The following is a 26,280-nucleotide window of genomic DNA, read 5'->3' as shown; positions in this document are numbered from 1 at the left end:
CTCATTTCTTATATACCTCATATCATGCCCATAAAACCTGAGGGCATAACCTCTGGCTGTTCCATGGTTCTCTACACATATCTCTGCATGCAGGGGCCTTCAGCTGAAGTTTATTGAGTTAATAGAAGTGAAAGAATCATTTTTAATGGAATGAATTGCAGTTTTATCGCTTGCTTATTGAGAGGTAAAAAACAGAACCAATTTGCCATTTTGCCCTCTCAGATAATTTTGAAAATTTCTTCCTTAAAGACTCTGCTTTTCAGGCTTGGGGGAACATCAGTTCTTTCTACCAGACATTGTTGTTAACAAGTGGAAGAGGACTGATTCATGATCAAGAAGAGGCCAAGGCCTAGTTGGTGGCCTTCAGCAGTTCATCCCTGGTTTGCCTGAAATCACTGAGTTCAGAGCAAGGAGATTCAAAGATCATCTAGGCTGGTGTTTTCAAACTGTATTTTTAAATTGATGAATCTGCTTTCCCTAAGAAATCTCTCCTAGCTCTCTTCTCATCTTTCATCCCATCGTAACCACACAGAAAACAGCTGCTCTAATTGTCCTGCTGCTTGACAGTGATAGTCAAACCCTACAAGTGAGGAGGTTTAAGGCTGAGAGAAGGGGAGTGAAGTAACTAACTGGACATCCCAAAGTTAGGTGGCCCTGAGAGCCAGGTCAGAACCCAGAGTTCTTGTGACCGGTACTCTCTGTCAGGTATCCCTGGAGCCAGGGGTTCACAGCCAGGCCAGAGTCCATGAGGGACTTGCTCTATGGAACTATGAGCCAGCAGCACCAACTGGCATTGTTTTTTTTTTCACTTCAGTTTGAATAGAAGTGTTCAGAGGGGACAGACACCAACAAGTGATGGGAACAAGCCACACCTAGCTTGGTGGAAAAAGTGGCTCCTCCAAGCAGCTAGAGGCTCAAGTTTGAATGTAAAGGGCTGAGATGCTTCTGTTTTCCGTAGGTGCTGACAGCTGCCTCACCTTAAGAGTCTCCTTTCATTATGGCATCTGGGAAGATCTCACATGGCAGGCCTGCTTCTGGATAGTCTGTTCCTTGTGAGCATTTTCAAAACCCGTGACCTTAGTCCATTTTACCTAATGAATTAATAAGTACTCAACTCTCTAAGAACAATAAAGAATTAAAATTATTTCTAAGTATGTTAGGGCAAAGCAACTTAGTGTTCAGAGGAAACCCAAGATGTTGTAAATGTGGGTCCTTAATCTCTATACTGATTGAACCGAAGTGACTGCATAAGGCAAGGGTAGCCAGCTTCAGCAGTCAGCTCCTGGTACTAACAGTACTCGGGTGATTGAGTTCAATTAATGTTTAAACTACTTTGGTTATATTAAGTAGGCTATACCACAGGCACTTGCTAGAACATGTCTGGTATAACAAGGGAATGAAAAAAAATTCATTCTGAGCAAAGAAAGATTTGGAAATAATCACAAAAACCAATTTTCCCTCCCTCATTCCCCTTCCCTTGTTACCATCTTTTCAAACAGATTTACAAAAACCACACTACCAAACCTAAACCGCTAGAGAATGTTTGATATGTTTGATATGATAGCTTGAAAGGACATACCATTCACACTTGTAAATGATGTTAGAGCAACACCAGTGAGATCCTAGTGACCTTAAAGAGATAAAGGACTTTTTAAACTGCAAAACTTGTGTTGGTCTGGAAAGTAAAGAATTTGCTCAATATTATGTCATTACTCAAGGACTAAAGGATACAATCTTATTAGCTGAGAGTTTGTTATATGCTGACATTGAGTTAAGGTATTTGAATGCATTTTTTTGTTTAGTCTTCACAATAACCCTATGAAATAGACGATAATAATCTTTTTCTTTTGGGGGGAGACAGGATCTCACTCTGTCACCCAGGCTGGAGTATAGTGGTACAATCTTGGCTCAAAGCAGCCTTGACCTCATGGGATCAGGCAATCCTCCCATCTCAGCCCAAGAAGCTGGGAGTACAGGTGTGTGCCACCATGTCCCACTAATTTCATTTTTTGTAGAGTCAAAGTCTCACCATGTTGCCCAGGCTGGTCTCAAACTCCTGGGCTCAAGAGATCCTCTCACCTTGGCCTCCAAGTGCTAGGATTACCGGTGTGAGCCACCATGCCCAGACCCATCTCTGTCTTTTCAGATGAAGAAATGCTGAAGCTTAGAGCATTAAGCAACCCAGCCGGGTCACACAGTTGATAAACAGTGGCGCCAGTCCCTTTACTGACATTAAAAGGATGGATAAACCATGCCAGTAGGCTAACTGTAGGTTGCTGAAGCAATGAGGCCCTCTGGCCATTTTTGAAAGCATTGTTTCCGCACAAATGCTGTGATGACATTGATTCCAGGCTAGCTGAGTCTTAACATCTCACTCCATTCTGGAATTACAGCTCCTAATGTGTCTGAGGAAATCCAATCTCTCCCACTCCAGCCCGCCTACTCATTGAACATGGCTGCTATCTCTGTCTTCTGGAAACATGGCTCCAATCCTGCAATAACTCTACACAAGAGCTCCCAGGTGTGTTCACTGCCCCCAAATCAAGTACAGACTCCTAAATAATAATCAGGACACACTATGATCTGACCTTCACCTCATCTTCTATATTGGTCTGGAAAGAAAATAATTTGTTCAATATTATGTCCTCACTCAAGGACTAAAGGATATAATAATAATTATTAACTGAGAGTTTACTATATGCTGGCATTGAGCTAAGCTACTTGAATGCATTTTCCAACACACAGTCAGCATCCCAACATCCATCCAAGTCACATGGATTACACTGTCCCCTACGGCTGCTATGGTCATTAATTTATACTTCATTCTTCACAGTACAGGCATACCTCTGAGATATTGTGGGTTTGGTTCCAGACTGCTATAAGAAAGTGAGTCTTTTGGTTTCTCTGTGGTTATAAGAGTTATGTTTACACTGTACTCTAGTCTATCAAGTGTACAATAGCCATGTTTTTAAAAATGTACATACTTCAATTTAAAAATAATTTATTGCTAAAACATGCTGTTTAATGATCATCTGAGCCTTCAGCTAGTTGTAATCTTTTTGCTGGTAGAGAGTCTTGCCTTGATATTGATGGCTACTGACTGATCACAGTTGTGGTTGCTGAAGGTTGGGAGTGGCTTGGCAATTTCTTAAAACAAGACAACAATGAAGTTTGCCACATCAACTGACTCGTGAAAGATTTTTATGCAGATTCTCTGTAGAATGCAATGCTGTTTGATAGCATTTAAACTTCAGTAGAACTTCTTTCAAAATTAGAGTCAATCCTCTACTAACTTTGCTGTTTTATCAACTATGTTTATGTAATATTCTCAATCCTTTGTTGTCGTTTCAACAATGTTCACAGCATCTTCAGCAGAAGTAGTTTCCATCTCAAGAAACCACTTTATTTGCTTATCCGTAAGAAGCAACTGTACACTCGTTCAAGTTTTATTATGAGATTGCAACAATTTGGTCATATCTTTTTTTTTTTTTTTTTTGAGATGGAGTCTTGCTCTGTCACCCAGGCTGGAGTGCAGTGGTGCAATCTTGGCTCACTGCAAGCTCCGCCTCCCGGGTTCAAGCCATTCTCCTGCCTCAGCCTCCCGGAATTTGGTCATATCTTTAAGCTCCACTTCTAATTCTAGTTCTCTTGCTATTTCCACCACATCTATAGTTACTTTTCTCCACTGAAGTCTTGAACCCCTCAAAGTCATCCTCGAGAATTAGAATCAACTTCCTCCAAACTCCTGTTAATGTTGATATTTTGACCTCCTCCCATGAATCACTAATGTTCTTAATGGCATGTAGAAGGGTAAATCCTTTCCAGAAGGTTTTCAATTTTCCTTGCCCAGATCCATCAGAGGAATCACTATGTATGGCAGCTATAGCCTTTCGAAATTTATTTCTTAAATAATGAGATTTAAAAGTAGAAATTACTCTTTGATCCACGGGCTGCAGAATGGATATTGTGTTATCAGGCATGAAAACATCATTACTCTTGCATCTCCATCGAAGTACTTGGGTAACTAGGATGCATTATCAACCAGTAGTAATATTTTGAAAGGAACCTTTCTTTCTGAGCAATAGGCCTCAACAGTGGGCTTAAAATATTGAGTAAACCATGCTGTAAAAAGATGTGCTCCCATCCAGGCTTTGTTGTTCCGTGGAGAGAGCACAGGCAGAGTAGATTTAGCGTAATTCTTAAGGGTCCTAGGATTTTTGAAATGATAAATGAGCACTGGACTCCACCTTAAAATCACCAGCAGTATTAGCCCCGAACAAGAGAGCCAGCCTGTCCTTTGAAGTTTTGAAGCCAGGCATTGACTTCTCTCTCGTTAAGAAAGTCCTAGATGGCATCTTCTCCCAATATAAGGCTGTATCATCTACACTGAAAATCTGTTGGCTGAGCGCGGTGGCTTACACCTGTAATCCTAGCACTTTGGGAGGCCGAGGCAGGCGGATGACCTGCGGTCAGGAGTTCAAGATCAGCCTGGCCAACAGGGCGAAACCCTGTCTCTACTAAAAATACAAAAAATTAGCCGGGCATGGTGGTGCACGCCTGTAATCCCAGCTACTTGGGAGGCTGAGACAGGAGAATCACTTGAACCCAGGAGGCAGAGGTTGCAGTGAGCCGAGATCATGCCACTGCACTCCAGCCTGGGCTACAGAGCGAGCGAGACTCCGTCTCAAAAAAAATAAAGAAAGAAAGAAAATCTGCTTAGTGGAGCCACCTTCAATGATTTTAGCAAGATATTCTGGAAAACCTGCTGCAGCTTCTACAATCAGCATTTGCTGCTTCATTACAATCTGCATTTGCTGCTTTGCCTTGCACTTTTACGTTATGGAGATGGCTTCTTTCCTTAAACCTCATGAACCAATCTCTGCTAGCTTCCAACTTTTCTCCTTTAGCTTCTTCACCTCTCTCAGCCTTCACAGAATCAAAGAGAGTTAGGACCTTCCTCTGGGTTAGGCTTTGGTTTAAGGGAATGTTGCGGCTGTTTTGTTCTTCTATCCAGGTTACTCAAACTTTCTCCATATCAGCAATAAGGCTGTTTCGCTTTGTAAGTCATGTGTTCACTGGAAGCAGCACTTTTAATTTCCTTCAAGAACTTTTCCTTTGCATTAATAACTTGGCTGTTCAGCACAAGAGGCCTAGCTTTCAGCCTACCTCAGCTTTCAATATGCCTTCCTTACTAAGGTTCATTTCTAGTTTTTGATTTAAAGTGAGAGACATGTGGCTCTTCCTTTCACTTGAATACTCAAAGGCTATTGTAGGGTTACTAATTGGCTTAATTTCAATACCGTTATCTATCAGGGAATAGGGAGGCCCAAGAAGAGAGACATGGGGAAATGGCCAGTGAAGCAGTCGGAACACACAATTATTAAATTTACTGACCTATAAGGGTGTGGCTCGTGGCACGCTAAAACAATTACAATAGTAACGCCAAAGATCACTGATCACATGTCACCATAACAGATATAATAATGAAAAACTTTGAGATGCTGCAAGAATTACTAAAATGTGACACAGAGACATGAAGTGAGCACATGCTTTTGGAAAAATGGAGCAAACAGACTTGTTGGCTACAGGGTGACCACAAGCTTTCAATTTGTAAAAATAAAAACGAGATATGCTTTTATTTTATTTTATTTTATTTTATTTTAGTCTTGAATAAATCCCTTGATGCCAAGAACTACATTTTACATTCTTTATATAAAACATATATTCTTTATATATTCTTTATATAAAATATATATATTATTTATATATATTATTTATAAAGAAATATATATCTTTATATAATATATATATTATATATATTATATAAAATATATATATTCTTTATATAAAATATATATTCTTTATATAAAGAACAGCACCTAGGCCAGTGCCTTACATATAATAATCTCTTTCATAAATGTTTTTGTAATAAATATGCAAATAAATCTTTTTCAAGATAACTTTTTTGGTTTTTTGAGGTGGAGTCACTCAGGCTGGAGTGCAGTGACACAATCTCAGCTCACTACAGACTCTGCCTCCCAGGTTCAAGCAATTCTCCCACCTCAGCCTCCCAAGTAGCTGGGATTACAGGTGCCCGCCACCATGCCCTGGCTAATTTTTGTATTTTTTTAAATTTTATTTTATTATCATTATACTTTAAGTTTTAGGGTACATGTGCACAATGTGCAGGTTAGTTACATATGTATACATGTGCCATGCCGGTATGCTGCACCTATTAACTCGTCATTTAGCATTAGATATATCTCCTAAAGCTATCCCTCCCCCGTTGCCCGACCCCACAACAGTCCCCAGAGTGTGATGTTCCCCTTCCTGTGTCCATGTGTTCTCATTGTTCAATTCCCACCTATGAGTGAGAATATGCGGTGTTTGGTTTTTTGTTCTTGCGATAGTTTACTGAGAATCATGATTTCCAATTTCATCCATGTCCCTACAAAGGACATGAACTCAACCTTTTTTATGGCTGCATAGTATTCCATGGTGTATATGTGCCACATTTTCTTAATCCAGTCTATCACTGTTGGACATTTGGGTTGGTTCCAAGTCTTTGCTATTGTGAATAGTGCCGCAATAAACATACATGTGCATGTGTCTTTATAGCAGCATGATTTATAGTCCTTTGGGTATATACCCAGTAATGGGATGGCTGGGTCAAATGGTATTTCTAGTTCTAGATCCCTGAGGAATCGCCACACTGACTTCCATAAGGGTTGAACTAGTTTACAGTCCCACCAACAGTGTCAAAGTGTTCCTATTTGTCCACATCCTCTCCAGCACCTGTTGTTTCCTGACTTTTTAATGATTGCCATTCTAACTGGTGTGAGATGGTATCTCATTGTGGTTTCGATTTGCATTTCTCTGATGGCCAGTGATGGTGAGCATTTGTTCATATGTTTTTTGGCTGCATAAATGTCTTCTTTTGAGAAGTGTCTGTTCATGTCCTTCGCCCAGTTTTTGATGGGGTTGTTTGTTTTCTTCTTGTAAATTTGTTGGAGTTCATTGTAGATTCTGGATATTAGCCCTTTGTCAGATGAGTAGGTTGTGAAAATTTTCTCCCATTTTGTAGGTTGCCTGTTCACTCTGATGGTAGTTTCTTTTGCTGTGCAGAAGCTCTTTAGTTTAATGAGATCCCATTTGTCAATTTTGGCTTTTGTTGCCATTGCTTTTGGTGTTTTAGACATGAAGTCCTTGCCCATGCCTATGTCCTGAATGGTAATGCCTAGGTTTTCTTCTAAGGTTTTTATGGTTTTAGGTCTAACATTTACATCTTTAATCCATCTTGAATTAATTTTTGTATAAGGTGTAAGGAAGGGATCCAGTTTCAGCTTTCTACATATGGCTAGCCAGTTTTCCCAGCACCATTTATTAAATAGGGAATCCTTTCCCCATTGCTTGTTTTTCTCAGGTTTGTCAAAGATCAGATAGTTGTAGATATGCGGCATTATTTCCGAGGGCTATGTTCTGTTCCATTGATCTATATCTCTGTTCTGGTACCAGTACCATGCTGTTTTGGTTACTGTAGCCTTGTAGTATAGTTTGAAGTCAGGTAGCATGATGCCTCCATCTTTGTTCTTTTGGCTTAGCATTGACTTGGTGATGCAGGCTCTTTTTTGGTTCCATATGAACTTTAAAGTAGTTTTTTCCAATTCTGTGAAGAAAGTCATTGGTAGCTTGATGGGGATGGCATTGACGCTATAAATTACCTTGGGCAGTATGGCCATATTCATGATATTGATTCTTTCTACCCATGAGCATGGAATGTTCTTCCATTTGTTTGTGTCCTCTTTTATTTCATTGAGCAGTGGTTTGTAGTTCTCCTTGAAGAGGTCCTTCACATCCCTTGTAAGTTGGATTCCTAGGTATTTTATTCTCTTTGAAGGAATTGTGAATGGGAGTTCACTCATGATTTGGCTCTCCGTTTGTCTGTTATTGGTGTATAAGAATGCTTGTGATTTTTGTACGTTGATTTTGTATCCTGAGACTGCTGAAGTTGCTTATCAGCTTCAGGAGATTTTGGGCTGAGACGATGGGGTTTTCTAGATATACAATCATGTCATCTGCAAACAGGGACAATTTGACTTCCTCTTTTCCTAATTGAATACCCTTTATTTCCTTCTCCTGCCTGATTGACCTGGCCAGAACTTCCAACACTATGTTGAATAGGAGTGGTGAGAGAGGGCATCCCTGTCTTGTGCCAGTTTTCAAAGGGAATGCTTCCAGTTTTTGTCCATTCAGTATGATATTGGCTGTGGGTTTGTCATAGATAGCTCTTATTATTTTGAGATACGTCCCATCAATACCTAATTTATTGAGAGTTTTTAGCATGAAGCATTGTTGAATTTTGTCAAAGGCCTTTTCTGCATCTATTGAGATAATCGTGTGGTTTTTGTCTTTGGTTCTGTTTATAGTAGAGATGGGGTTTCACTGTGTTGGCCAGGCTGGTCTTAAACTCCCACCCTCAGGTGATATGGCTGCCTCAGCCTCCCAAAGTGCTGGGATTACAGGAGTAAGCCAGCATGTCTGGCCCAAGTAGTAGAGGACTTTATATGGAGTGGAATTGAGGAGTCTTTAATAACAGGAAGAGACTGGTGAAAAGGAAGTTCTAATCTTTTCATTTAGTCATTGCACAGACATTTAGTGGACACTTATGTGCCAGACACTGTGCTAGGCCTTAAGAACAAAGATTCAGAAAAATAATCCCTGCACTTTGAGGTACAGTTACATGAAATATGATCATTGCTGATACAGGTGCTTCAAAAACACCTAAAAAGGAGGCTGAGGGAGTGAGGTTTCCAGTAGGAGGCAAAGCCTTACACTACACCTGGAAGAAGGAATGTGAATGCCAGCTGGAAGGAGAGTGGGAGTGCAGGCTGGACAACAGAAGGGAGGTGAAAGAAAGATATACAGCATTTATAGGACTGTAATAAGCTAAGAGCTGTTAGAGCATGCAACATGTACGTGCAGGGTGAGAGGCAATCATGAATAAGTATACAAGAAAAGGTCTGATAAGGCTGCTCATGAATTTTGAGGGCATAATACATACAGTGGTTTGGGTTCTGCCTCCCAACTCCCAAGAGTAGAGGGCAGTATAACCCAGGAGCTAAGAGAGTAGGCTCTGGAACCAGAGGACCTGATTTAAAATCTTGGTTCTGCTATTTTCTAGCTGGGTGACTGGGCTAGTTCCCTAATCCCTCTGGGTCTCCGTTTTCTCATCTGTAAAATGGGAATGATAGTCCTATCCCCTTAAAATTATTGCCACATCTAAATGACTTAAAACACTATGTACATGCAGAAAGAGCTCAATTTTTTAAAAAAGCTGTTACTACTACTCTAAAGTTCTAACATAAAATGCAAAGAGAGTAGGACAGTATTTCCTCAGCTCCACTTACATTGGGGAAAACATATGGGATCTAAGACTCAATAGCTTCCTTTGCATGAATTCTACAGCCATGTTACCTGGATTCAAAGTTTAGCAAGGTAATTTGAGCAACCTAAGTAACCTCTCTGTGCCACAGTTTCCTCATCTGTAAAACAGGAATAGTAGTAGCGCCGGGTGCGGTGGCTCATGCCTGTCATCTCAACACTTTGAGAGGCCGAGGTGGGTGGATCACCTGAGTTCAGAAGTTCGAGACTAGCATGACCAACATGGAGAAACCCCGTATCTACTAAAAAATACAAAAAATAGCTGGTTGTGGTGGTGGGTGCCTGTAATCCCACCTACTTGGGAGGCTGAGACAGGAGAATCGCTTGAACCCAGGAGGCAGAGGTTGCAGTGAGCCAAGATCACACCGCCGTTGCGCTCCAGCCTGGGCGACGAGCAAAACTCTGTCTTTAAAAAAAAGGAATAATAGTAGCTACCTCACAGGGTTCTTGTGAGGCTTAAATGAGGAAATGCATGTAAAACACTCAGCACCACACCTCAAATGTAGTTGAAAGAGTAAGGAGAGCAAATATATATATTGCATTTATTATATGTGCCAGTAATTGTTTTAAATGTTTTTCACTCATTAACTATAATTATTCTTCTTCATATGCATAATGGTACTAGCACCTGAAGGTAAGGGTTTCAACACTTTTTTCTTCAATCTATGTAAAAAGATGATAATACTTTCTGCCTTTAGCTACATACGTGAGAAGTAGGCTAATCAAAGTAAAAAATATTGTATACCCTTGGGAAGAGAGGGGTCACAGAAGGTGGAAGGTGATCAGATTGCATCATCCCTGAAGTCCCCCTGGAAGCCCAGCCCATGTCCATCCAGCCTTATGGGGAGTTCATTTACCTTCAGGGGCAGTGGTGTTTTCAGAATTTTCCCTGCCCTGGTCAGCATGGTTGGCAACTGCACTCCCGCTCTTTGTCCTTCGAAGAACACTCAAAGCTCGATTTATTTTTTTAAACGATCTGCTTCTAATAGTGGATCTCTCAAAGGGCCGTGCTGAGGAATAGCGACAGGAGGAACAGTAGTTATGATTTAATAGAAATAATCATTTATGTACATATCTGATAAGATATATACAATAAGACATTAACAGTGACTACCTCTGGGTGGTAGGATTGTAGAATTTGCTTACCTGTATTTTTTAAGTTTTCTACAGTGAAATATGTACGACGTGCTTAAAATCCTGCTTTTCTTTTTTGTTTCTGGGCTGAACTGAATACAATAATAGCACTTTTCTTGAGCAGCATGGCTGAAAAATTACTGACACTGCAGGAGTGATGAATCATTAGAGGTCTAGTTTCAGCCCCTTTCACCAAGTCAGATTACACACAGTTTTAATGATTGGAGGTACTTGCGGTTTCATTTCACTTTGGCGAATTGGACATTGGGTTCCTGCCAAAACTACCAGAACGATTTCCCCTTAAAAAACATTTCTAGAACTTTCCACAGTAAGTATTCCACAGAGGGCAATCCCAAGCCAAAGAGCCCATTCCCGGACAACCGCCCATTTGACTCACCCCTAGTTCGGTTGCTCCGGCCAGAGTCCACTGGGCTGATTGCTGGCTGCCCATCCTCCGCTGAGGACACGTAGGCAGGGTTGTCTAGGCCAGGCTCGTCTGTCATTAAGGAGATGGTGGCAGCTGCAGAAACCTCTGGGGAGGGAACCGTGGCTGTGAGGCTTGCACAGCCGTCTGGACAGCCATCTTGTGAGCGCCTCTTCCTGTCTTTGGTCAGGCCGTAGTGGGAGGCACCTTTACAGCTGTAACAGAACCAGCGGGGAGGTGAGGAAGAGCTTTGGCTCTGCTGCCATTCCTCAGTCAGACCTCTTCAAATACAATTGAAGAATGTATAATAGACTTGTTGAACTTGGAATTTGATTTGCCTGCCGCTATATCCTCTCTTCCCTTTTCACACGTCGGTACTCAATATACATTTGCCAACCAAGTGAATTAATAATTTGAGATTTTTTAAAGACGCCCACTGCATTCTCTTAAAGCAATCTCTACATTGGCTGCTGGAATGCAAATTTATTCAGGTCGCCATGGTGTCTACATGACTAGGGTTTGAGGCTGGCAATGTTCAACTATTTGGTAATTCCTGCTTGCTGGTGTTTATTTTGACCATGAAAGCCCTTAGTCACACTCTCACTCTTCTTTTGGATTTTGTTCCCACAGAACTGAACGTAAATATAAAGCTCCTCCCAGATTCCGTATTTAACTGTCCATGCAAACAGAATCACCCTCACCACAAAGCCACAGGAGTGAGTTCAGCATTGCTATCCTCTAGTGGCAGCTTGGTGGCTTCCATTCTCTTTCTCTGGGCTGGTCTGGGAGGGCCTCCCTGGTGCTGGGGGCTCCCATGATCTGAGAAGTGTCATTCATTGCCATGTTGTCTAGCATTAAGAGAGTAAAACAGCTTTTGTGGTTTTTAGCAAAAACATATTTGTCTCTACCCATTCACTGTCCATGCTATAAAAAAAAAAATCCAAAAAACGCCACAAAAACCAAACTTTGTGAGAAAGGCAAGTTCTTGGTGCAATAGAAAGAAGTTGAAAAAGAACATTCTTGAGGCTCAGAAGACCAAGGTTGGAGCTGATCTAGGTCCATATTTTGCCATGAACATGAACACTGCCACTTGGCAAGTCATTGCAGCGCACAGGCTAGGTTTTGGTCAGGAAATGGTGATTTAACTATCTCACTGCACTGTGGGGAGGGTAGCTACAGGTAGCCACTCCAGTTTCCATAGCTGTGAAGGCAGAAATCATATCATGAGCCTCTTTAAGAAGTGTCCATTTGCATATAATGGATGTGTTAATTATAAATTCTTATCAATTCATTACTCAAAACCCTATATGATTGAGCTATTTTAAATAGCCCTTTCAGATCCTACTTCAGGGATGCTTCATGTTTTTGAAAGTAGATGAAATCAAAGGTCAGTCTACAGTGATATGCACACATGATTTTTACTGCCCATAGAATCACAGAAATGGCAAGATGGAAGGTCCTATTGTCTAGATCTAAATCCTTGCTCTGAAATTTACATAGCTGGGTGATCTAGGGAAATTTTATTTACCTGGCTAAACTTCCCAATTTGCATATACTTTCTGGATTGCTGTGAGGTTTGATCGACATTAAGTCTTATCAAGGGTTTAGTACTTTTTGTGAAAAGTACTAGAATGCAAATTCATTAAAGTCGTCATGGTATCTACATGACTACAATCAGTTCTCATGAGATTGTAGCTATTTCCATATTTTGTCCATCCTAAGATGTTCTTTTCATGCTTTAACATGTCTAAAATCAGGATGCATGTGTGATTGATGGGGTTGTGAAGTTTCTGTTGCCAGGTGGCAGTCATGATGCAGACGCCACAATCCCAGCACTGCAAACCCAGTTGCACGAGTACCCCTTATCACTTCCATCGAGTTGCCTACATGCTTGGTATTACACCATTGAGTTTAATTGCCATTTGAATGTAATGATTCAGTACTAAAATGAAAAGTTATAGAAAGCCTCAAAAACAGAACAATTGGATATTGATGAAGTACATATTCATTGTTAGAAGCAGAATCACAATTCCGTGTTTTCTTGCAAAGGGACAAGCAAATGTTTTATCTGCTTAGAAAGATGCACCCAAGGGAATTAAAAGTGGTGTTACATTTTGTTATAGAGAACATTCAAAAAGGATTGCCTATTTCATGCCAAGCAACACAGCCAAGGGCAGGAGAAGCTGCCAAATTCATCTGAATGGATTTCAAAGCCACAAGAGTCTAGTTCACCAATCTATGCATCATGGGGATATCTTTGGTGTTTGGGGATTATTTAACTGATGGCACATTTTAAAATGTCATCTTTGCTGTTATATGAACATGATATCTCTTACAGTCAGTGGCATCTTAGATTAGATGAAATGTGGTTTTAATAGTAGTAGAAAAGGAGTTTGGTTATACAACCTTATGTCCTCATCTTCTAGATGAGAAAACAGGCCTCCAACTTACACTGCTAGTGCTTGTCATCAGCTGGAAGAGTTCAAACTCCTGGCTTGAATTTGTGAGGTTTTACTGTACTGACTAGCTGCGTTGGCTTGGAATCATTCTGTTTAAAAATAGTGAAGAGGTTGATCTGGGAAACTCAAAAATTGCTGAAACACTGTGTGATGGAAAAAATAAAAGCCAACTTGCATTTGAGCAGCTCCAAAGTAACAAATACTTGAATGAAACACTTCCAGGCAAGCTGGCAGTATCTGATTAGCAGTGCATGGAAAGGAAGTTCCTAGCTGGTCTGGAAATGGTCTTTTCTGAGGAGGCAGCAATGCTCTTGACCATGTGCCCTGCCAGAGTAATAACGTTATTTTCCAGCTGGACAAATGGCTGGCAAAGGCACAAGCCATGGCTTTGTTGGGAGGACACAGCATGTCCTAGTAAAAGAAAGTGGCACCTTTCTCTGCTGCCCCATCAATGCAGGGTTACAGTATTTTAAAAATATCTGAATCCCAAGATTATGCCATTAAGAAACCATTGCACTTTCAAATTCTTGGGGTTCTAAAGATACGTTTTTGAATCCAGGAAAGGAAAACCTCATAAGGTAGGTAAGTAGCCTTTCCTTTGGTCTCATATCACAGCTGTTCTTACAACAGCTGGGGAGGGTGCAGATTCTTGATTTAAGTATTCAGACTCATGTGCTTTGTGTAATGAAGATTCTGCTAATGCAACTCATACTGTGTAATGTTAGCTTTCTCCAGTCTCTTGGCTTAGTTTGAGCCAGAGACAGAGTGATCTATGAAGGTAGCAGCTTGTACTTACTAATTATCTCTTTTGTGGTGACTAATACTAGGGCAGCTTGATTTACAAGCATTAAAGATGGAAGAAGTGGAGAAGAGCTGATTAGCATTGGCCAGGACAAGAACATACGGTGAATCCTGGGTTGTGTTCAAAGCAAGGAGGATTTATGCTTCCTTTCAGTTACTCTAAGCACTAAGTACTCTCAGGTGGTGATGGGTGATGGCCATGAACTTGAAGGATGACTACAAGGAACACAGAAAATCCCTTTTCAACCAAACCACAAGCTTTGGAGGTGCTGTCTGTTCAAATGAGCAACTCTGAAAAGTCAGTTTTCTTGGGAGATCCTGAGCTCTTTTATCAAAGTGAGTAGAGGTAAATCTGTCTTAATATAAGAACATTAATACTCAATGCCAGAATTTTTGTCTCTTTTGGGGTTGGAAGGGGGATAAGAAAAGAAAATGAATCTCCTTCCTGCAAAACTTCTGAGTTCACTGCTAATGAGAGTTGGAGACGAGACACAGGAGGGAACTCAGATGTGATTCACAGAGGTTCTGATAGGGTATCCTCTGCAAAGATCACCCAACAGGGCAGCATGATATGGGTTCCCATGAAGAGCTCCTTTCTGATGCTGAACTTATCCACTTATAATAGAATAAGAGTTGTTCACAAAGTGAACCTCAATACTCACCAACATCATCTAGCCATATGACCTCCCTTTGATCTCTCCAACTTTCTGTAAATTCTTTCTCTCGGTTCACTGTTGCATTAGCAAACATTGCATCAACTCTCACTTTGGGTTCATTAATTGCCCAGTCTGATCTGACTCCAAACAAGAGCTTGCAAGTTCATATGCTTGTCAGGTGAGAGAATGAGGGAAGGAAGGCCATTGGGGACCATGGTGAGCAGTGCTGCTCGACTTAAGGACACAGTGGCTGCTCCACCCTTCCCTGTTAAAAAGGCTGGCCCAGTGTCGCTGGAGAAATGTGGAAGCAAAAATCTAGTTTTCAATGTAAAATCTCTTGATCTTTTAGATGGTAGCAAGATTTTAAGATTCGAAAATCTTAAAAACACTGTGTGGTCCAAACAAAACACATCTGCAAGCCAGCTCTAGCTCCAGAGATGGCACATTCTAATCTCTGGTAATTAAAAAAAACTGTCGACACAAGTAGATGGGACCCATTTTTCTTTTCTCAGTCCTCTAGAATGCAACACTACCCTCTCCTCTTTCTCCAGTCTTCCTGCCTACCCAGTGTTTGTGTGTGTGTGTGTGTGTGTGTGTGTGTATGTGTGTGTGCATGCGGAGGGGAGATGATCCCTAAAGAGGGCTTTCCTATAATTATTTGCCCTGGCCTCATTTCTGATCCAAGTCCAAAAATGAGACTAATTTTTCAACTATATTTCTTTCACTCATGAGAGCACTAATGGCTGGCCCATAGCTATTATTTAATGAGAAAGGGAGACACTCAGTCCTAATTTATGTATTCTTTCTTTCAGGCAGCGAGAATCAAGATTAGGGGACTCTGTAGGGAAGTAAGTCTCCTTGCCAGCAGCTGGGTTTTAGGCATTAGCTGCTCTACTGAATGGGATGAGTGATTCTGAAACTTTGCTCGAGGTGGGGTTCCTGCGGCCAGGCTGGGAGACTGTGCTGCCAGAAAGGAGATGGTCACTGGGAGACTGAAATGGGCTCTCCCTGAGCACTCGGGTGAGTATGGGCCTCAGTAATGTGTGCTCAGTCCCCAAATCCATCTCCATGGCCAAACCCTGGAGCTGGTCCTCCTGACACCACATCTCCATGGCTTTGCAACCAGTGCCGGCCTATCCCTCTGCCCCTAGTCTAGCCCTCCAGCCTCTACCCCACTGCATCTTAACCATACCAACAATTTTGTTTTTAACTCAAAAACTGCCCAGGGAAATGTTCCCATTGCTTCCAGGCCTTCTCTGATCCATATTATCGATCATGGTCTCTTGCCTACAAATCTATGGCAGCCCAGAAGGCAGTCTGGCAGCAGACAGCTCATATCTATTGATCTCTTTTAATGTATTATGCTTTACGGATGTGGTCTCATTTAAGCCTCCCACTTGTCCTATTAGTTATACCACCTCACTTCACAGATGAAGATATGGACACTAGAAGGGAGAAATGCCTTGTCCGAGTTCAGAGTGGAGCTAGACTCTGAAGTCAGGCTGTGGGTTCCATGCTTTCTCCGCTTATATGGCTTCCCTGATCCCTAGACTCATATCAAACTGCCCATTCCATGTCATCACTTACAAGTCCAATGGGCAGCTCAAATTTAACACTTTCATCCTCCCTGCCAAACCAGCTCTCCCCACATGTTCCTGTGTTACTAAATATGTCCTTATCTGTCATTCAGGCCAAAAATCTCAGATTCATCCTTGATTTCTTTCTCTGGATACCCAAATACAATCCAGCATGAAATATTCGGAATCCAACTACTTTTCATCATGGCTACTGCCACCATACTGGTCCAAGCCACCATCATCAGTGCCTGGATGATCTCAACAGTCTCCCAAGAGGAGTCTTGCTTCCACACTTGTGTTGCCTGCCCATCTATTCCCAACAGAGCAGCCACAGTGATCTTTTCTTGATGGCTCTCCACTTTACTAAAGCATTAGGTCCTTACAATGATCTACACGGCCCTGTATTTTCTGTCTGTTGTGACTTCTGACTTCCTCTCCATCCCTTGCTCATACAGCCCCCCTGCTAGTCCTCAAACTTGCCCACCATATTCCTACTTCTTCTTCAGGGCCTCTGCACTTTGCTGCTGCCCCTGCTGCCTCAGATATGCCTTCCCCAGATTCCCATTCAGTTTGTTCCTGCATCTCCTTCAGGCCTCTGATTAAAATCCCTCTTCTCTGACCACCTGATTTAAACAGCGGCTTCTTTTCTGGCACATCCTTCCCCGGCTTATTTTCTCTCTATGGAATGCAAGTTCCAAAGGGCAGGGATTAAGGTTATGCTTTGTTAATTGTTTTATCTCCAGTGCCAAAGACAATGACTGGCATATAGAAGGTGCTCGGTATATGACTTTTAAATGAAAGAACGACTTCTGCTAATGAAAGAGCATGGGGTTGTATTAGTCCATTTTTACACTGCCAATAAAGACATACCCAAGACTGGGTAATTTATAAAGAAAAAGAGGTTTCATGGACTCACAGTCCCACCTGGCTGGGGAGGCCTCACAATCATGGCGGAAAGTGAGGAGGAGCAAAGTGACATCTCACATGGTGGCAGGCAAGAGGGCTTGTGTGGGGGAACTCCCCTGTATAAAACCATCAGATCTTGTGAGACTTATTCACTACCATGAGAACAGTATGGGGGAACTGCCCCCATGATTCAGTGATCTCCACCTGGGTCCCTCCCACAACATGTGGGAATTAGGAGAGCTACAATTCAACACAAGATTTGGGTGAGGACACAGTCAAACCATATCAGGGGTGAATTATCTAAATTGGCTATCTGCACTAATCAGATGACTCAGGCCATCTGTGTTTCTGCTCAGGGAAAGTACCCCCCTTGGACTATAGAATCTCAGTGTAAACACCATACCATATCTGTACTCAGGCTTTTCAAGCTAAGGGCCCTGAACCATGAACAAGGCATAGAACTATGTGTTTAATGAGTTTTGGGATACTGACCTCAAGAGAACATTTAACTGACCAATTAGGCTAAACATTTTAATTTTAAAAATTATTTAATTGAGGGACAATATTTTAAAACCTAAATACCCCATCCAAACAACATATTTAATGAATCTAAATCCAAATGCAGCAATATTTTCTATACCAGAAAACTATGATTCAAGGATATTTCACAGAGAGATGGGAATTAACTGGTTGGGGGAAAAAAGTCTAGTTCCACAATTACACCAGTAGAACCAAACTTTGAAAATGTAGGCGATCTGTCTCCAGGACTGAGATGGCTTCCTCACATTAGTGCCTGAGAAGTGTTGGCTCATGGAGTCCCACATCACTTATGGGCCGCCAGTCAAGACACATCAGCTCTGCCTTGGCTAGCTGGTTAGCTGCAGGCAAGTTGTGGCCACAGAGCTATACAGGAAACATTTCTTGAATTGATCTGAGCAACTGTCACCCTTTTGGTGTTCTGTTGATTGAAATTACCGCATTGGGAATTGTGGGATTCACCCATACCACCCTGATAATGCATAATTACTTGTGGTAGATTGTGATACCAATGCTAGTCTCTCTTTTCTCCTAGCAAGCTCATGAGTTCCCTTTCCATTTCCCCACACTTCAATTTAAGCGCCCCCACGAAAAAAAATGACAAGAAGGAAAGACCAACTTAAGAAACTGATCTTTTTTTCATGTATTTCCCTGGTAATTTTGATATGATTTTATTTGCTTTGAGTTTAAGAAGCATTATGCATGTAATAAAACTGAAGGGTAATGACCATAACCTTCCTTTGATGGGTTATGCTGCTACAGTGGGTTTTTAATCATAATATTGAAATACATTTTTCAATAGACACTCATGGAAGGGTCTTCTAAGAAAGATGGCACAGCACGGAGGAAAAAGCACATGCTTTCACTTTTTAAGCATCTGGATGTGAATCCTAGGTCTGCCTTATGGAAGGGTCTCCTAAGAAGGCAACTCTACTGGCTCTGCAACTTTGGACAAGTTCCTTAATTCCTCTGAGCCTTGTTTCTCATACATAAAATAGGCACAATGTTTATTTACCATGAGGTTTAAAGACTCACACAAAAGGCCGAGTGTGGTGGCTCACACTTATAATCCTAGAGCTTTGATAGGCTGGGGTGGAAAGATCACTTGAAGCCAGGAGTTAGAGACCCATAGCAGGACCCATATTCCACAAAACAATTTAAAAAATTAGCTGGGCATGGTGGTGCATGCTTGTAGTGTCAGCTACTCAGGAGGCGGAGGCAGGAGGACTGCTTGAGCCCAGAAGTTCAAGCCTGCAGTAGGCCATGACTGGGCCACTGCACTCCAGCCCGGGCAACAGAGCAACACCCTATCTATCTCCTTTAAAAAAAGAATCACGCAAAATGCTGAACAGTACCTGGAATGTATAGTAACTGTGTAACCAGTAACTAGCATAATTATTGTCTAACATCAAGGCATAATGTTAGACACTGTGGATGCAAAGAAAACGACAGTGTATGCACTTGGTTCATGAAAACAGAAAAACCTCCATGCCACATTATCAGAGAGAGAGGGAGGTAAGAGCCAAGTGTCAGGAGAGCTCAGAGGAAGGGGCTACTAATTCTGCTTGGGGTAATTGGAGAAGGCTTCTTAGAAGAGATGAAATCTGAGCTGAGTCTAGAAAAATAAGTGACATTGGTCTAGCAGACTAAGTATGAATGGTATATTCAAAAGCTCCAAGGATGCAGGTGCATGGCAGGTGCCAGGAATGGTAGATTCAGGGCAGGCTTTGTCCTATGTGACACCAGTGGGGAAAGAACAGACCTAAAGTGAGATCCAAGAGGAACAGCATGTTGGTGGTGGTGCTGGGGATAAACCCAGGATACCTGATGGCCAGTCCATCTACCTACTTCTGGGGTTCAGTAAGCCTAAACCATGCCCGTGGGGGTAAGAGAGAAGTGGGCATTGCCAAGTCTGATGCCAAGACAGGAGAGGGGAGGAGGTTTCAGAAGGAATGAAGTTGACAACAGAGGGCTCGAAGTCAGCTCCTTGCAGAGACTCCCTGACCATCAATCCAAAGTGAACTGCTGCCCCTGCCTGCCAGTCACACTCTTTGGAAATTATATTGCTGGTTTGTTTTCTCCCAACAGAATACAGATAGCTTCCATGGGAGTAAAAATCCTGCTTTTCTTACTCGCCACTAAATCCTCAGCACTATGCAAAGAGCACTGGCAGACAGGGTCTGGCAGGGTGGGGGTGGTTGGGTGTCCTAAAGGAGCCTGAGAGATTCTAAAAGCAGCTAATTGTTTTCTTGCTCCTTTTATTAGAGTCTGATTATGCTTTTGATTGTGTTAGCCTAGACATGTTTTAATAGTTATGGGCCACCTTGATCTTTTTTTTTTTTGAAAGAAAGCAGATAGATAGTTTAAATATATGATAACTAATTATTTCATGACTCCTTTAATGAAAAGCACTAGAAGTCTTTATTGTGTGAGATAAAAATAAATGCATCAGTCAGCGCCTTCCAAAACAGTTCCACTTGCACTCCCTCAGCCCACCCTCAAATAGGTCCTATCGCTGCTAACTGAGTCCTGATCATGCGACTTGGAGGACACTCAAGTAACAATAATACAACTTCTATTCATAGAATTCCTCTAGTCCTCAGGCATCCTGGTCCTCAGCACAGACCTCCTGTAAGGAACTTTCAGAGTTCAGTTTGGGTAATTATGTCCTACATGTCACCTCAACTCACCATACCTGCATCTTCTTAAATAATAGCTCTTCGGCCTAAAGACATTACGTAAAGACATTCTTCCTTGTTTGGATTACTTTTTCTCCCCCTTTAAGTTAAAACCCATGTTGCCGGGCACCGAATTATATGGCTGCTCACATAGCTACCAGAAACTGCACATGGAAAAAAGTTACGAGCATTTTTGTGTAGTCAGAGGTGAACTGAGTATCAGTTGAGAAGTAAAAGAGGTCATCAGCTGGGCAAGTCCACCATCTGGTAGTCAGTGTAGATCCGAGTATGAACTTGAGGCTGAATGGCCCTTGCCCCAGAGGACAGGTGGATTTCTGACATCATTTACCACCAACCACACACGGCTTCCCCTCATTAGCCCCTTTCTTCTGCCTCCAAACTGCTGGGAAAATGTCCCTAGTCCTTCCAACCACCCCTGTTTCACTTGTTAATGAACACCAGACAGGAAAAATTCAAAACAAGCTGGAAAGTGATGTGAAAATGCAGGCCACCATCATGGGCACCTGGAATCTGTCTTGGCTTGTCAGGGGCCAGGAGAGGCGTGATGTGCCCTCAAGGTAGAGTCTGCTCAGGTGACAAATGGTCCAATCCCAACCTAAGCAAGCACACTGACTTGGTTTACCAAAGATGCTGACATGTTCCTATGGCATGGATCACCTGGTGCTGAACGGGCATGAGACACACTGGCTAGTCTCTGCACAGTTCCAATTTCAGGGTGGGAAGGAGGCAGGGAAGAAGTGGACATTATTCCACTTGATGTTAATGACTCTCCTTTAATGTTGATGTTTTTCCTATTGGTTTACAGAGTTAGTGTCTGTAAGAATCTGGGCTGCATCTTTTTATCCTTCAAATCTCAACTCACAAATAGTAACATAATTACAGCCAACACTTACAGTGCCCTCACTAGAGACCACATACTGTTTTACGTGCTTCCTATTAACTCATTCAATCCTCATATCATTCCTATGAGGAGGGTCCTATTATACCCCCACTTTACTAATTAGAAATTAAGGGACAGAAAGATTAAGAACTTTCCAAAAGTCACACAGCTGGTAAGTGGAAGGGCTAGGATTTAAACTGAAGGCAGAGAGAACTTTAATTGAAGTGTGCACCTCAGGACTGTAATAGGCCACGCACCCTGGTGGCTGATTATTTGGGGGGCAACTGCAACATGGGACGTAGGGAAAAGCATGGAAAATTAGGAGCAGGTTTTTCATAACCTTATATTCTTTATAGATCTATAAATGCCAGCTACTGAGTAACTGCCATGAGGAATACAAATGGCACAGGCTGGCAAGCAAGTCTGTCATAACGGGGTTGGCATCTTCAGCCTGCAGTTGACAGGCAGCAGTGGTGAGCATCACACTGCTAGGCCTCTGTCCTGCCTTGTCATCAGGGCCATTTGTCAGTGCTGCATGCCTCATAGGTCAGTGCATGGGGGAGGTGGTTGTGGCGGTCCCCACATGCCCTCAGGCTGGCTGTCTCACTGCTCCTCTTCCTCTCCAAAAATAATTAGCTCCAAGCACAGGCAGCAAGCATCATAGAGGCAGAGGCCTAAAAGGATCTTGTCTAAGTGTGCAGGCACCTCCAGGTGATTTATTTCATCCTTTTCTAGAGAAAGCACCTTAGTCCAGGCACTCGTATATTCATATTCATGGTCTAAACACATAGCATTTGAAGTGGGAAACAGGAGGCCGACTTACCCATCCCCCACTGGGTGGGGAGGTACCCTTCTCTCCTGTTAATAGCAGTGGTCATAACAGTAACCACCTGAGCTATCATTTGTTCAGTTTTGTTCAGTGCTTTTTTTTTTTTAATCACAAGGCATGGTACCAGGACTTATTTTATTAAAACTTCCCCCGACTGGTTGTATTAGGCCCATCTTATAGATGGGGAAAATGAGGCTCAAAGAGGTTAAGTAATTTATCCAAGCTGACAAAACATTAAAGCAAAAGAGCTGTCTGGGATCTTGTTGATTTCAGACCTGTGTCTGTCAAGGTATCTGACACACTCTGACGCACACATACACCGCGCATATGCACACACACACACACACACACACACCCCCTCCTTAACAGGCGTCAGGCTGTTCTGAGCACTCTACCCTTTATTCATTTAATCTTTACAACAACCTCATGAGATGGGCAAGATTATTATCCCCAGTTTGCAAATGCGGGAACTTAATACAAAGATTCACTTGCCCAGGTTTGCACAGTTTGCATCTAGGGTGACCAACAATATCAGATTGCCCAGGACTGACTGGATTCTTGAGATGTGGGATTTTCGGTTTTAAAACTGCTCAGCCCAAGGCAAACCAGATGTGTTGGTAGTCACCCTATAAGTGACAGAGACAGAATTTAAGTCAAGAGTTGTGAATGCTCATAACCATGACATAAACTGCATCTTTTTCCTTTGTGGATGTTTTGTCCCCACGTTTAGTAGAAACAGAAGCTAGTTTTGGAGGAGCTTTGTGGTTTCAGGTACCTCCCATTGTGCGCTCATCTGGTACTAAGATGGGTGTCCAGAATGTCACCCCTAAACTGCTGCTGAAGGCACAGCCTCTAACAGCAACCCCTGAGAGTCCAAACTTTATGCAATTGCAGGGCTTCCCAGGGACTGAAAGAACTGATTCCATTGTTTAGTTTAAGAAGAGCTGAGCTGATAGCCTGGAGTGCCTGATGAATACCAGTGCTGCTCCCTGGGGTGACAACTCAGAATTCCAAAGCCACAACCAGATGTGGAGTTGACAGTAGTTAATGAGGGATGGTCGAGGGCTTGGGCACAGTCCACATGCCAGGTCAATTCTTCAGAGATGCCAGAATCGTTTATTCATTCTGTGAGTCTCTGGCATCTTTGGGGTCACCGAGTTCTTTTCCTCCACACTTTGGGGAGGGGAAGCAGGCAATTCCCATGCGACAGATGATTTGAGTTTTCTGTTATCTGTCCATGCATTCAAGTGTGTATGTGATGTGATGGGGTGGGGGTCAGGTTCTTTTTGGTTAACTTTTGGTCCCTGCAATTCTTGGTTCAAAATTATTCTATTTACTTTTGGCTGGGCACAGAGGCTCATGCCTGTAATCCCAACACTTTGGGAGGCTAAGGTGGGTGGATCACTTGAAGTCAGGAGTTGGAGACCAGCCTGGCCAACATGGCGAAACCCCATCTCTACTAAAAATACAAAAATTAGTCAGGTGTGGTGGTGAGTGCTTGTAATCCCAGCTACTTGGGAGGCTGAGGCAGGAGAATCACTTGAACCCAGGAGGCAGAGGCTGCAGTGAGCCAAGATCGTACCACTGCACTCCAGCCTGGGCAATGGTTCGAGACTGTCTCAAAAACAAAACAAAAAAACCCCAAATTATTCTATTTACTTTTAAAACACTTGGAGACAACCAAAGTCTAGCTTTTGGTTTTCGGGAAACTGGGCTATGGATCAACGGCGCTTTCTATTTCAGGACTGACTAGGAAGTGTTTTTAGAATAACTGGAAAGGGTGGGTTTCATGGTGGTGAGGGTTTCTAGAAGTCAGAACTGACTGCCTAGTGAGGTTTTCTGATCAGTTTTGAAAGCAGCCTAGGTTTTCAGCTGCCTGTGATGAGCCCTTTTTGAGTCCTCGTGTTTTTGTGAAGTCTATGCAACCCCAGGGGCTGTGCAGAGGTTGTCAGAGCTTGATATGGAGATGGAGGTGTGGGGGAAGGTGAAAATCATTCCCAGACATTTAAAAACATTTCCTCTGTTCCTCAAAGTGCATTCCATCGCATTCTCAGAATAACCACGATATGTCTGAGTTTGTCCAAGCCCCTTCTGGGCTGGGTGTCACAGGCCCTCCTGGATGTGCTGCATGACACTCAGTGGAAAATTGTGTTCTTCCTTGCTTGGTGTTTGGAAACATGTCATGCAAAGATGGCTGGTTCCTCATACCAAATATTTTTACATGAAACAAAAATCCTATTTTTCCAGCCAGTTTCTGTATTTGCTAAATTAGCTTCCTCTTCCCTCCCAATACATTTAAAAGAAATAACCTTACTCCTTCTATAAAACATATTCCCCAAAATCGTGTTATGCAAATGAAGGGGGAACAGAGTGGATGCTTTTCCTGTTTGCAGGAAATGCTATTATATTAAAACACTTATTGGATAACTGAAAGCCCTTCTTCTTCTATCACCCTTGGGCCAGGCCTACTCTTTGGTTACTGCTCTGCTGGATTCCTCTCACCCCAGGCTGGAGAGCAGTGGCATCATCATAGCTTACCACAGCCTCAACCTCCTGTGCTCAAGGGATCCTCCCTCCTCAGCCTCCTGAGTAGCTAGGGCTACAGGTGTATACCACCACAACTGGCTAACTTTTTCATTAATTTTTTTGTAGAGACTATGTTGCCCAGGCTGGTCTTGAATTTCTAGGCACAAGCAATCCTTCCATCTCCATCTCCCAACCAGCTGGACTACCAGCGAGAGCCACCACACCCAACTCTGCTCAGTTCTTTTTGTTTGGCAGACAAGGCTTCTTGGGCTAGACAAGGCTTCTTGCAGTCAGACACATTGACAAACTGTCCCTCTTCACATCAAACCCATCTCTACCACAGGTCTTTGTCCAATCTGGCTTCTCACTTGGAGTGGCCACCACTCAAACGAATCCTACTCTTTTTTCCTAAGTCCTGACTCTCATCTCACTTTCTCCACTGATGCTTCATAGTGATCTCTCACCTCTCAATGCATTAATTTATTCCACAAATATTGAAGTGATTACTAAAGTCTACCAAATGTAAGGCACCAGGCTTGGTGCTCCTATGACTCTATGCCAGTTAGCAATCCAACACAGAAATAAAGCAGACAGGCAAACAAGTCCAATATGTCTATACTTGCTTAGTGCCGGGACCTTAGGGTTTTATTACATATTGACACAGAGAGTTGCATGGATGTTGGTTGAGCCTGTTTGACTAGACTGCAAACTTCTTAAGGTCATGCCTCCTGTCTTTTGTATCCTCCACTGTACATACAGGGTTGAAGACACAACAGACATTCATGAAATACTTCTTTACTTTTATTAGGATCAAATAGGAATTGTTCTTTTTCTGATTTCAAAAGTAATTGAGGTTCAGAGAAGAAACTTTTTAGAATATGGAAAATAAAGAAAATATTATCCAGCCTGGGCAACAGAGCAGGGCCCTGTCTCAAAAACACAAAACCAAAACCAAACCAAACCAAACAAAAACCCTGTAATTCCACTCCCAGAGAAAACTGCTGCTAATGTGTTTTATTTATTCTTTCAATCTTTTTTCTATGCATAGACACATATACTTCTGTATGTTTATGTTTTTGTATTGATTGTGCTATCAATCTATTAACATGCTTGTCCTCCTATCCAGTGGTTCTTAACCTTGGCTGAGCAATAGACCCATTTGGGAAGATTTTTAAAAATCTAGCTTATGAGGTACCTCAGATCAATCAATCTCTGGCAGTGGGTCTGCTAAACATCAGATACAGACAAACGACTGCATAGATCTCCAACTAGATTGAAGAACAGGACCCTCCAGAGAGCTTCCAAGAAGACACCAACCTAGGCATGGGTTTATGTTCCTGACAAAGAATAAGGATTGTTATAAAGAATGTTCTATTTTGAATTGTGAAAATAATTATTTAAAGCTGTACAA

At 42.2% G+C, this 26,280-nt stretch overlaps 1 protein-coding gene and 1 long non-coding RNA gene across 3 annotated transcripts in view; one reads left to right on the top strand and one right to left on the bottom strand.

The window, feature by feature from the left end:
• Positions 1-26,280, bottom strand: part of LNX1 (ligand of numb-protein X 1) — a 141,292-nt gene that overhangs the window by 46,734 nt on the left and 68,278 nt on the right. For both annotated transcript variants that reach the window (XM_009240016.3, NM_001133146.1), the window contains 2 exon segments: positions 10,973-11,214; positions 10,299-10,451 (listed from right to left, as the gene is read on the bottom strand). In XM_009240016.3, the coding sequence (XP_009238291.1) occupies positions 10,299-10,451; positions 10,973-11,214 (395 nt within the window).
• On the top strand, positions 615-26,280 carry LOC103890422 (uncharacterized). The gene is made up of 4 exons (XR_654758.3): positions 615-665; positions 959-1,052; positions 2,394-2,521; positions 25,996-26,280. It is a non-coding gene; the product is annotated as an uncharacterized LOC103890422 (long non-coding RNA).

The sequence above is a fragment of the Pongo abelii genome, chromosome 3, assembly GCF_028885655.2.
Source record: "Pongo abelii isolate AG06213 chromosome 3, NHGRI_mPonAbe1-v2.0_pri, whole genome shotgun sequence".
In the NCBI taxonomy this organism is placed as follows: Eukaryota; Metazoa; Chordata; class Mammalia; order Primates; family Hominidae; genus Pongo; species Pongo abelii.
Note: the sequence above shows the minus strand (reverse complement) of the source record. Positions and strands in the feature narration are given on the sequence as shown.